The sequence below is a fragment of the Lissotriton vulgaris genome, chromosome 10, assembly GCF_964263255.1.
Source record: "Lissotriton vulgaris chromosome 10, aLisVul1.2, whole genome shotgun sequence".
Taxonomy (NCBI): Eukaryota; Metazoa; Chordata; class Amphibia; order Caudata; family Salamandridae; genus Lissotriton; species Lissotriton vulgaris.
Window position 1 is genome coordinate 788,278,310 of NC_141698.1, and position 13,533 is coordinate 788,291,842.

The window sequence follows — 13,533 nt, forward strand, 5'->3', positions numbered from 1 at the left end:
GAATGCAAACAGACAGATTGGTGAAGGTCAGCAGTGAATGGACTGTTGGTTGGTGTTTAAATGAGTAAGAGTTGTTATTTTAAGTGTTGTTGGGCTGAGTTGTTAGTCTTGGGCGTATTGCCTTGAGAGTAGGTGTGTTGTGAATTCATAAGATGGCTTGCTTTCATTTCTATTAGAATGTAAAACATTGTATTTGTACAGGTAAGTGAGTGAACACCTTAGCCCACCTGCATTTGAAATTTGGACTGACTATCTGAAGACTTTAGACTGGGTGAACATTAGAGAGGGCTTGCACTCCTTTTGTCTGGATCTAATCTTTCAAGCAACAGGAACTGAAATGGTTTCTTTGCAAACTTTTTCCTCCATTTTCTCTCTTCCTTTTTGGCATCATTTTATATCTATAGTAGACTTTAGCCTACAAAAGACAAATCCACCAGCCATACAATATCTTTCTATATAGAGTTTTGACATCACATTCTTAGAAAATGTATTACTCGTATACAAAACACATGTTAAATTGTTACAAAGGATTGCAATGTGATCCATAACGTGAAACCGAATTGACTCTAAAGTGTTGCTTTCTTGATGGACAGAACTGAAAGCTAGAATACACAGTAGATTGAAAACTAGAATACACAGTAGACAAAGACAACTATACTCAAAGAATATTCTAAAATAAAAAGTTTGGTTAGATTTCGGTATTGTTACCAAAACATGAAACTATTTTGTTTCAAGGAGCATTAATTGTTGGCTTCAAAAATAGCCCATTCTGCTTCAAGCAGTATTTCAAAATTTGAAAAAGCTACCATTGTAGGCACAAATATTTGTGATATTTTGAACAGCAAATTCTGCCTATATATGTAGAAAAAATTAAATATATTTGTACCTTCCTGGATTCTTCCACTTTCAAGGTATGGAGTGAGGAACAGAGGTTTCCCAGGGTCTCCTCTTGTTGGTGTGGACACCTTTATCCCTTTGAACATTTTCCGGAAAGGACTCATCCATTTCTCAGCACTGCATAAATTCAGAGCCACAGCAAGGCTCACCATCACAAACAAATTAATCTTCTTCTGCATCTTAGCCATAACTTCCTGAAAAAAATCAATTCTATTAGACAAAAGTGGTGCCCTTAAAGTAACACAAAATAAGTTAAATGCTAATGAGCAATGAGTAACTTAAAATTTTGAGAGTTCATAATTGTAACTGGTTTTGTAAGTCAATTGTGTTTCCCCACCTTGGTCATTGCTTGTTCGCCATGCAGGAGACCAGGCAAACATGATCTCCAATGAATGGAAGGAGAAAACCCAGGAAAGGTAACCAGAATTAGGTCTGAACACAGGATAACCTACTGCATCATGAATCAAAAAGGTCCCGCAAATTCCATTGGGCAAATAACAGAGGGTCGAAAGCATTTCATGATGAAAGAATTATTGTGTTTCTGACCCTGGATGTGGCTAGAGGGGAAGCATATTGTGAAACAACGGAATTTACCAGAAACCCAGGCACACATCCCATAGTATTATGTGGGGATAAACACACCAAGCAACCATTTTGAGACATGGAGGGCCAAGAATACACAGAGCAGAGCCAAATGTGAAATCCAAGCCCAACGAAACCCAACCTAGGCCCTAAATGACAAGGTAAGTAATTTGCAAGATTTCCATTTCAGACGATCAAACCTAAAACTCTTTTTTTTTTTAAACGCTATGTTTTGGGTTGCAAAGGTATGAGGAGGGGGAAGTAAATAATGTAGAAAGGCAGACCTAATAAATGTCTATGTTTATCAGTAAGGCTCAGATGAGTCACACCTTGTGTCTCTATTTTGGAAGACTTACTCCTGAAGGTACTAGACATTAAAGTGGAGGTTTTTTCCTTCTCTCTCTCTTTCTCTCTCTCACACACACACACACACACTCACACAGACACAAATAAAGAGAGATGCTAGACAAAGTTATTTACTGAATACCTTTGATTGCAAACAACAGCATGTTACAGCGTGGTAAAAGAATACAAAACATGCAATGGAAATATAATCCTTTATCCTCTGAACGTTAATTAACATATCTAAAGAGCAAGGGATCCATACTCCGTGTTAACAGCTTTTAGCACAAGAATGGAGTGGATTACTCGTATCACACACACACACCAAATTAACTACTTAACATATGTACTTCTAGAACCACGGTTTTATGCAATTGTATAAAGATAATGTTAGCAGACCTGCAACTTCTCAAATGTTTTCACTGTTTAGTGAGGGGGTGAGATATTGGTAGGAGATGGGGACTCTGTGCAGAGCACTGCTTGTGAGGCTCTTGTATCCCTCCCCTCACTCCCCAGCCCAGAAAAGGGAAATAAAAAAAAATAAAAACACAAAAGCTTCTCAGTATGCTGATGATGTCCTGGGGAGATATGGAAGCCCATCATTTACATCAGCTGTGTAGCTCTTCCAGTCACGAGCTGGGAACCCACTCTATGCAGAGGTTTCCAGCTCACCTTGTTTCACTTTCTGACATTGGTTCCTCGCTGGCTCTAAGACACTGTGGCTTTATGTGTGTTGGCCAATCCACTTGTTCTGTTCCTTTCAAAGTAATGTGGTTAGGACATGCCTCTTTTGCAAAAAAGGGATGTTCTGGTAACATTATTTGTTTTTACATGTATAGAGAGACTTCTTGCTGTCAGAAGGTAGGGCATCCTGTGGCCAATAACAGGGTTAGATAATGTGACGCCAGCAAAGATCATTCAGGATTTGTGATTGGACCATTGACCAGGATTAGGGAGGGAAACTGATCGTTGACAAATTGGCAATCTGCCCATGTCAGCTGATGGGCCGTTTTTAGGTCGAAGCCTGCATAGGCTGTGCATGCGCAGTCTCGCTGGCGAGATCTTATGACTGAGGAGCTTTCACTAGAGGGCTTTAATCCCCGCCCCTCTTTCCCATTGACCGGCGTCACCGTTTATGCCAGCGGTGGCCAGCCATTGGGAAAGAGGTCATGGTGACGTATTCTTTTCTCTTTTTCTGCCATCCTACTTGGACGGACTGGCTTGCCTTCCTTCTGCTGTAAAAGCTTTGTTATCTTTATGAGGTCAAACAGAAGGCCCCATAAAGACAAAAAACCAAAGGAAAGCAGGCCGAGGCCGAAAAAGAGAAAACTCTGCGTCATGGCGAGCGCTTAGTTTTCAAGCCTGCCGTGTTTGCCTAGTGTTTCCCTTATGGCTTTCTATGTTATTCCGTCTGTGCCATTGTACAGCCCTTCTGTCCGTCATATTAATTTCACCCCATTTCATTTTAATCATGCATTTTCCTTTCTAACTTTTCTGTCTAGTTGTATCCATTTCTTCAATGTAATTTTACATTTCGTCATTATTTGCGTTGATCTCCGCCCCTCCCTGTTTGATTTTACCTTGCACTTAAATTCAGGTCTCCGTCTTTTTTTATGATTGCCTGTGGCAAATCCAAAAGTGTATATATGTATCTAAGAGCAAAGTAAAAAAATGTTTTAAAAAACGATACGTCCAAAGCAAGACACTAAAGGACCGATTGACAGTGACCCAATCGGGAAAGCGATGGGTGTGCTCGCAAGGCTGCTCACATTTTTAGGAGTAACCAATCAGTGCAAAGTGTGCTCTGAGCCTGTCTGTACTTGTCAAGGGTGCCACGGAAAACTACGCGCTTGTGACACAATGTAGAGGTCGCATGACTCTCCGTGGCGGAAGTTTACATACAGGACCTGCGGTGCTCGAGAGAAAGTGATGGAGGGGGCACTGTTAACTTTCTCAGAGTGGCCGCCTGCGCAAGGATGGGCATAGGTCTTTCAGCTTCTATCGGTCAAGGCACCGCTAAGTGAGAGGAACTGACGAAAAACAGAACGCGCAGCAGGTAAATCATTTTGTGCCAGAGATACCTCTGTAGGGAAATGTGGACGTGGGTGTCCCAAACACAGTGCCAAGCACCGAGCTTGCTCTCTGACCTGCAACCAGGCAGGTCTGGCCAAGGTGGTCTGCAGCACTAGTGTACCTGATGAGAGTGCCTGCCTGGCTATGGAGGGTGGCCAGGTTTTCTTATGAGTAACATTTCTATTTTGAAGTCTGTGACATTTACCGTCACCGTCATGTCACTGACACCGTACCCGCCAGTGACTTAAATGAGGCGGAAGCGAGATGACACGCCCTGCCTGGTATTGTAGGCGACACGCCCTGCCTGGTATTGTAGGCGACTCTCCAAGAACATAATCATAGCTCGCGACAGGCTCGTCATCTCCTGTGGACTGTACCTTCCGGCGATAAAAATAGTTTCCCACTGTTCCTGCACTCCTGCAGACCTCCTGTTCGGAAACTTTCTTAATTTAAACACGGTAATTACCAGCCTCATACCAGTTCGCTCTATTTCAGTCGGGTCTGTTCATTTCATTGCACTTAAAAGGTGCGTGCACATGGGGTGTGGTGCATTTGTTTTATAAGTTAAGACACGGTGGCATGGGGCGGTAAAGCTTGTTCTGTCCAGTTCGAAGCAAATTAAGTAGAATATACCGTTTGTTGATATCACCCAACAGAGTGGGCACTATTGAACGGTAATAGTATGAGGTCTGTGTGCAACCTAAAAGCTAGACAGGGCCAGTGGAATTTTGTGGTAGGGAGATAACCAAATTATGCGACATGGATTATTAAAATATGCAGCACGGAAAGAAAAATTATGCGGCTAAATGCTGCACATTTTGTGACATTATTACTTTATTCTTTTTTATCTTTACACGTGGTAATTCTGTCAGGTAAACGATTTTACTTCACTAGAGCCAGTTTAACACCCATATACAGCAGCAATAGACAACTAAACGATGACCATTCAACGTTTGGGAAGGACCTTCCACTATGTTAGGAACATGGGCGGCCATGTTTTTAGTAACTTTAGATCTGTTTGAGCTAGAAAGACTAGAATACTTTTTTTAAATTAAAACATGAAGATTATGCAGGTGATGATGGATTATGTGGCAATTTGCAGAGCCATAACTATGGGGAAAACGTTACTTCTGCACAATTCTATTGGCCCTTGATATTCGAGATGGTGATACACGCGGGCTGTTCACCTTTCCAGGCGATAACACCATATTTTTGAAAAGTGTCCAAGTGCTTTTTTTTTTTACACAATACGAAATATAATATAAGTGATAGCAAAATACATTATTAACAGTGTAAGGAATGGCACCATATCAGTAAATGTTTAATTGTTTGTGAGGAAGCATGCCTTAGGTTTTTATTGTTCTAAAGTTCAATATAAAGTGTGTGCATACACGCTTATTACTTTCCATGTACAAACAGGCTTGCGCCTTCGGAGACACTTTGTATGGCCTATTCACTGAGTGTTCAGCGGCTATGCCAGCCACCATTTTGTCTGCTCATTTGCTGATTTCAGGGGAGACTGGCGCAAAAGGTAACAAGGTCGCGAGACTAGATTAGAAGTAATGAATGACACTGTGCCTGGGTCGTGCAATCAACTGCAGGACATTTGAGCAGCAAACACCCTGTCTTTCGCCTGTGCTGTCCCTTTCTGGAACTTTCTTAGAATGTAATGTTTTTAAAGACTTTTTCGCCAGTCAAAAGCGAGGCGTTCTGAAACAGCAGTTTTTTGTGTTATATTTGGGTCTCTCGAATGAATGTGTACCTTGATTCATTATTTTATCGTGGTGTTTTCTCTTTAGAATATTTGCCTCTGTCTGTGTTCTATTGTTAATCGGTTTAAGCCCCTTGTGAACGGTAGGGGTCTGGGAGTTGAGCTGACATGATGGTCTTGTTTTCAACTTCCACGCTCTATCGAGATCTGTCTTCGGGACAATCAATGCGTGAGGTGCCAATGGATTTACCTTGGGGGGGGGGGGGGCATGCAACACAAAAAGAAACAGTATTGTGGGTTTTTTGTGACCACAAGAGGGGTGAGCACGTAGGAGTGTGCAACTCTTATTGTTTGCCAGACAGGGGAGCCTGATTTAGACTGTGTCCGCCATGACTTTTTGGATAAAGAGTTTACACAATGGGGATTTGGGAGTTGAACGTAACATAGATCGTGAGCCATAAAGGCAAACGATATGTAGCTGCCTCCCCCAGCCCACCCCACCTAGACCACAAACAGTGCGGTAAATGGGCTGGCACACTATACCGGTGTATGTTGATTTCCTACCACTTAGGACCTGCACTTCTCCTTGCTCCGGAAGGGTGTACCCGTAACCAGGGATTTGGAGCAGGGGCTGGAACAGGGTTGGAGTGAAGTGATTCTAACAATGGGACTGTCAGAGAAAAGCCTGTCTGCGCTAGTCTCTGACTGCTGAATGCCAGTATGCCCACCCCGATTGAGCCACAGGGAAATCATTCAGTAGAGGCTTATTTTCATAATGAAAGGATGACTCACTTATAAGGACATTGCAGGACCTGCACAACATTGTGACTAACAGCAGTGACCAATCACTCTATATTTGTAAGGTAGGGTGTGATGTCTTCAACGTAAGTCGACCCAGAACAAACACAAATAAAAAGCATTGGCATAGCCAAAAGGTCTCGCCTTTGGGACCTTATAAGTGTTTAGCCATGCAACACTTGTTCTAGTTGACATTGTTAAACCAATATTTAACAAGCATTTGCAATGCAATAGGTCTCGCATTTGCAAGAGTTTATGCTGTTGGCATTGTAAATATCAATGCCTTTTATTTATGTTTTAAAAACCAACACGTAAATGTTTATGTTTAAGGATTTCTAGAGCGCATGGCTGCCCGTAAGCGTCCCAGCGCTAATGATAGAAACAAGCGAGAGCCGCGGGTAAGACTTACGGGTACAGCCAGGTCTTTAGAAGTTTACGGAAGGGAAGGAGATTGGGTTGAGTACGCATGTCCAGTGGAAGTGAATTCCACAATTTGGAGGAGTTATACAAAAAGTGACGGCCTGCAGATCGGCCCTATTGATCCTGGGCGTCAGGGTCAGATGAAGGTTCGTGGATCGAAGGGTTCTGCTGGTAGTGTAAGGGACGATGAGATCTTTTAGGATAGGTGGGGCCTTACCAAATAGTATTTTGTGGGTGAGACAGAGGGCCTTGAAATGCACTCTTTCAAGTACTGGCAGCCAGTGAAGTGCTCCAAGGGCCGGTTTGGCCGAACACCGGTTGTTGGTATCCGTCAGGATCCGGGCAGCCGTGTTTTGCACAACCTGGAGTTTGGCTGTCACTTTCTTAGGAGTGCAGAGGTAGAGGGCATTTCTGTAGTCCAATCTGGACAATATTAGGCCCTGGACAAGGAGCTTCCTAGACTGAAAAGGAAGCAGCTGTAGGATTTTATGGGAGGAGCGGAGAAGACCATAGCATGCTCCGGCCGTTTTCCTTGCTTGGGTGTAAAGAGTAAGCTCCTGGTCCAACCAGATCCCAAGGCTTTTGATTTCAGATTTAGGGGTTGGGCCCATACAGGGAGGCCACAGGGTCTCTGGACGAAAATGGGACTGGTTGCCCATCACCATTATCTCCGTCTTATCGCTGTTCAGTTTTAGGTGGGACCTGTCCATCCAGCTGACTTTATCTCCCAGACAGGAATGCAAATCGATAGTAGGATTGTCCTGATGGCTAAGTGATACTACAAGCTGGGTATCATCAGCATATGTCAGTAATTTGATACCATAAGGGATGACAATTTTTTCGAGGGAAGACATGTACACGTTGAAGAGCGTAGGGCTCTGGGAAGAGCCCTGCGGAACTCCGCAGTGTATTGGTGTCTCTTTAGAGATGAAGTTACCCTCAGCCACCTGGAAGGAGCGGCTGTGAAGGAAGGATCTTAGCCAGGACAGGGCAGGTCCTGAAATACCCAGATCCCTGAGCCGTTGGACCAACGTACGATGGTTAACAGTGTCAAAGGCCGCACTTAGATCCAGGAGGATCACTGCCACTGATCCTCCTGCATCTATGATCTTCTTGGCCTCTTCAACTACCGCCACCATCGCAGTCTCCAAGCCCTGGCCCGGACAAAAACCTGTCTGAGAGGGTTTGAGCATGTCGCTGGATTCAAGATAGTTAGACAACTGGCCATTGATACATTTTTCTGTCATCTTGCTGATGCTTGGCAGAAGAGAAATAGACCTAAAGTTGGTCAAGTTTAGGGGGTCAAGGTTAGGTTTTTTTAATAGGGCCTTGAGCACAGCTTTCTTCCAGCTAGGGGGGAACCATTCCCTGCGAAAGAGAGGAGTTGATCACCTTCACCATCGGGGCAAGAATGGTGGGTGCAACAAGTTTTAAGATCTTAACAGGGGCTGGGTCAAGTGGGGAGCCACTCTTCATGGATTGTAGAATGGGAGGCAGGGTGTCCTCGCTGATAGGGGTAAACGTGCCCAGTCCTAAATTGAAGTTCTGCGACTGTATCGGAGGTGGGTCGGGTAGGTCGGCGGGATTGTGAGAGGGGAGTTGTTTCAGGATGTTTTGGATCTTTTGAAGACTACTTGCGCAGCTTTAAGGGCTTTTTTGTAGTTAAGAATTGTGATTTTATAATCCTTCTTACTATTAAGATCGTAGTCCTTCCTCCACAATCTTTCAGCCTTTTTACAAAGTTTTATTTGGAGGCGAACCTCCTGAGTGAACCAGGGGAAGGTGTTTTTTTCCCGTGGTTTAAGGTAAGGTTTTTTGGGGAGGACGGTGTTCAGGGAGTTTTCGATCCACGAGGAAAACTTGACATCCGCGACTGCGGGGTCTGCCTCAGATTGGAGAGGAGAGCTCCAGGGCATGCTTCCACTTAACAGTGTCTAGTTTGGACCAAGGACGTGAGGGTTTACCAGGAGCTTGCCTGGGGCGCGGAGTGGTCGGGATCCCCCAGCTAAACGGGATGAGCAGGTGGTCAGTCCACGGTATCGGGATTGGTGCCATTACTTTTAGGTCCAGAATGTTTGAAAAAATGGGATCCAACAGATGCCACTAGCTCAAAGTCTCAGAACTGCGAGACCTATTGCATTGCAAATGCTGTTAAGGGAATGGATACAGAGCTCCACGTGTATTGGGCCAACTTTGCTGCAGGTGCAGAACCCAAAAGGCTGCTGAAGCCATAGGTGAGTGCTAGTATGACTAAGCCGCAAAGACAGCCTGATTCACTGTCATGTGCAGAATAATAGTGGGCCGTCCTGAGCAGGCATAACATATGGTGTGCCTCCTTCCAGATCCGCTTCAGCAGGAGACAGTAGGCCCTTTCTGAGCAGCACAATTAACTAGTTTTGCTTGGAGAGTCACAATAGGAGTGGTCTTTATTTCCTTCCTAAGCCTCAACAATCAGACAGGTGCCTGCTGCCTGGCTTATGTTAAAGAATGTGCCATGACATAAAGGACTGAGTTTGGGAATTTCATTCCAAATAAAATTCCACCCACTTATGGAATGGAGAGGGAGCTATGGATCGCTGAAGAGCAAGAAAAAAGAAAAACCCAGAATGTTTTAATAATTTCGCCTACTTTTTTGGACTATGCCAATTTAAAAAAAAAACTCCTTGTTTTCCCATCCTGGAACAGAATGAGAAAGGCAGAATATCCGGTGGGGGTGAGAGAGAAAAGAAAGGAGGGGGAGAGAGAGAGAAAGCAAGAGATGGTGAGTAAAGGACAGACAAGCAAATGGTTGGGAGTGATAAGAGAAAATAAGAAAAATTCAGGATGAGAAGATGGCTGCAGAAAGGAAGGAAGAGGAAAAAAAGTTTAAATGCTAATAAGAAGATAGAGTACGGAAATACTGAGTGGAGAGAACAGTAGAACGGGACATTAGTGTAAAGAGGGTGAAGGGTGGAAAGCAAAAGTGGAGAGAAGAGAAACAGCAAAGGGATAGAGACTGGTGAAGGATGAGGTAAATAATGAATGGAGAAGGGGAAGGACGGGGTCTCAGAAGTTGCCTAGTCAATGAGAATAAGGACAAGTGGATAGAGCCTCAAACACCTAGTTCTGCAACATTCCAGAAGTGCATGGCTTGATTTGAAGATTGGGAGGTTATTGGAAGGAGAGCCAGTGGAATTTCTTTTAGGAAAGGGACAGTATGGTAAAGGAAATCCTGCCAGCGGATTTGCTTTTGGTTTTCAGTGGTGGCTCGCACAGGTAATGCAGGCAACGACTCAGCGATGTGGCAAGTGCAAGGTAAGCGGTTTTATTTACTTCTTTACATTATCATTTCCTGTCGTATGTCGTACTCCACTACCCCCCAACCCGCCCCTTCCCCACCTCGGTGTTACCTGTGCGAGACGCCATGTTGGTTTCAACACTTCCACCAGAAATAGGCACTTTTTTATTACTACTAAACTCTAAAACAGGCTTTTAGTCTGCCCACCTCCAGAGGTAGAACGAGGCCGTTCACTTGCACAAACCTTTGAAAATCTTGTGAAACAAGGACAACAAGCCTTTGAACTTCTATAGGCACTGGCCCTCATCTGCAAACGCCAAGGTTTTCTATATCAGTCAGTTGCTGACTGCAACAATACAAGACATGAAGACAGGATTGAGAGTGTGGGATTTATAAACAGAAAGAAAGGATAGTGAGCACGTGTGAGGGAAATTGGGAAAATGAGAGAGAGACTAAGGGGCTAGAGAGAGACAAGGAAAAAGTTGAAAAATAAGGGGAAAAGGTGGGACAGAGAAAGCAGAGGGAGATAGAGAAAGCAGAGGGAGATAGAGAAAGAAATAGGGAGACAGAATGAAAAATCGGTACGATACATATAGACACAGACAGAAACATAGCAACATTAGTAGATGCCCTGGATGAGAATGCGTGGAGGTGAAATAAGGGGTCAAAAAGAGAGCGAGATGAAGGAGTGCCAGAGAGTAGTGACAATATGTCTGTACAAGTGGGTAAGCAAAAGAGAGTAAGGTAACAGGTGATATATAGAAGATAAAATAAAACACAGCAGATTAAGTGATTTCTTGTAGCATGCCAAGAAGATTCAGACCATGTCTGCCCAACATATTGAAGCGATCAAGTACCAAGCTGTTTTAGACATTTAAAATATCAAATGCAGAAAGGCTGGTGTGTGGCAACCAAAAGGAGGATCCATTAAAGGCTTGGATGTGTACAGTCACCGGTGCCTTTGGTATCGCTGGGAGAGTTCAGACTACCTACTGGAGCAGAAGTCTCAGCAGAATTAAGGGTGACCAGGAACGTCAATGGACTGAAGGGAGCAAGAACTTCTGGGATGTGAAATTGAAAAGGATTTTCAGTGACCCAAGGATGAGCGAGAGCTACACTGCTCAAAGTCCATGAGGAAGAGTCTCTTGGCTCCTGACCCCGGCCAGATACCACAGTGAGCAAGGGCCTCTGGCACCTCAAAGAGATTAGGAGCCCCGTGGGCCTGCAGACGCCTTGAAGACCTAAACACGGTATCAGGGAATGTAGGGTGGGAGCGAATCTCAGTGAGCTGATGGTGAACTGGAGGGTCAGGGCCCGAAACTGAGAGAACATCTTCGAAGCATACTCACCCGCAAGGCCCCCTGTGAGGATTAAGGGTGAACAGGCGCTTTAGGGATCTGGTGAGCCTTGTGCCCTTAGGGTGAGCAGAGCACTTAGGGATCTAAGGGTATATATAAGCTTCACAGATTCTTAGAGTGAACATGGTTCTCAAAGAACGGAGGGTGTTCTGAGGCATTCGGGCCAAAGTAAACAAGAACTACAGGGGTTAGGAGTGAATGTGGATATCAGATGGCCAGAAGGATTCCAAAGGCACCTAGAGAAAGCTGGAACATCAGGGCTCTTAACTGGGCAGGAGCCTCAGGTGACTGGAAAGTGGAAATTAGAGTAAGTGTCCCACTAGGGAGTTGGAAATTTAGTGACAATTTGATAGCAGGCCTCGAGGACCTAGGATAAGCAAAGCCCAATGGTCCCTGAGAGTGAACTGACGCCTCGAGACCCGAGGATGACCATTAACCTCAGGACTCATTAACTAGGATCATTTAAAAGGAGTTTTACTCCCAGACTGCAGATAGGGGATTCAGAGATCTGATAAGCAAAGGCGTGGGGATATGGGTGTCACCAAAGGATTCAAGGTCCTGAGGGTGAGGTAAACAGCCCTGAATGTATGGTCATTAGATCTGTGGATGAGCTGCAGTGGCAGAATGGCGCTGCTAGTCTAGGCTTTCAATACCGGCGGCTAAGCGAAGCTCCTGTTGGAGCACAAGGTCTAATTTACTTGCAACGCACCGCCCTTCCACGGATGCCAAGCACCAGCCGTAGCGCACATCCCATTGGACACCTCAGGCCTAGAGAAAGTGCTTTGTCGCATTGTTACATTGGCCCAGGGCAGAAAAAAGAACAACCACCATGCTAAGTTTACGGGAATGCTTTGAGCACCATCGTTAAGTGTGTCAATATTGTACGAACTATTAAACATATTCACTCGTTTGTGTGTACTATGTAATCCTTCCATTGTCGCGTCACAATATAACACATTTTAAATGATGGATTTTTGTGGACGGAATGATAGCTTAGATTCCTCGATAAACAGAGGAAGAAAAAATTCGCATTTTTAAAGTTCGCTTTTGTTAAATAATGGTTGCTTGGCATTTCCGCGATGTAACAAGCACCAGCAACTGCGACTAGCTTTGTTTACGGACTAACGCGCCACGGCGCGAAAAAACAAATCATTCCTTCCCGGCGCATAAACATAATATACACCCTTCAAACACTCCTACCGGCGGTCTCTGCAGGCAGCGACGGTGCGGTCTCGCTGGGCTAATGTGCCGAAATGAAAGGTGACACTGGCGTAACGGCGTACTTTTCACGGCTCAAACACACGCTCAGCTATCAGCTCACGTAGAACTGTAGCGCCTTTAGTTCCGCTTCTCCGAGAGTTTGAGTGAAATCACGAGGTCTGGGCGATGAAATCACCTGACCCAGTACGTCCAGAAAATGCAGACCTGGACGCTGCCTGGAGACGTTGAGGTATTCAGACAGAAACCACGAGGTGGCACAAAAGACCGCATTATTATTGAGCAAAACTAAAGCAGTAGACGGTTTTAATAGCTCGATGTTATATACAGTTGTAGAGCACCCTCTTCTGGTCAGTAAATGATTTTTTTTTCGTTCATGGAATGTTAATAGGATTTCAAGAATAGGTTGGATTTTATATTTTTATACTTTTGTGCCCATACAGACACACTTCCGCTCACCCCCCCACCCCCAGCACCTACAGCAGTGGTATTAATTGTATGCAAAACTTTCTTGAGTCTTTGAGAAGAAAAAAATCCCTGTTCATTTTATATTTTTGTTTCCTAGCGCAGCGCATGTAAAACTAAGGGGGGCAATTTAGAGATTGATGAACAGACGTAATTGTAGAGTTGGCGGGTGCTAAGCCCACATACTCAGATAAGGAACACACAGACACATTTGGTATGGGTGCCTAAGTGGCCCAGAGCACTTGCGCTCGGCCCCTTTTATTGTCAGGGTCACCTGACTGGTGACGCCTGTGGTGGGTGGGTGTTTAGTGTGTCTTACAGCAGGGCAAACACTAGAACGTATGTATCCAGCCGGATAATACATCCCTCCCAAACTTTAATGAAGGTCAAAA

The 13,533-nt window shown here is 44.5% G+C and overlaps 1 protein-coding gene across 2 annotated transcripts in view; it reads right to left on the reverse strand.

Annotated features, from left to right (window-relative positions):
- CPVL (carboxypeptidase vitellogenic like) overlaps positions 1 to 12,830 on the reverse strand; it is a 632,086-nt gene extending 619,256 nt beyond the window's left edge. The window contains exons 1-2 of one of the 2 annotated variants that reach the window (XM_086941713.1): positions 12,659 to 12,830; positions 887 to 1,087 (exon numbers count right to left, since the gene is read on the reverse strand). In XM_086941713.1, coding sequence (XP_086797839.1) covers positions 887 to 1,085 — 199 coding nt within the window. In that variant the 5' untranslated portion in view covers positions 1,086 to 1,087; positions 12,659 to 12,830. Of the gene's footprint in view, positions 1 to 886; positions 1,092 to 12,658 lie in introns of both variants that reach the window. The other variant, XM_086941714.1, reaches the window with a different exon arrangement.
- Between the last annotated feature and the right edge of the window lie 703 nt (positions 12,831 to 13,533).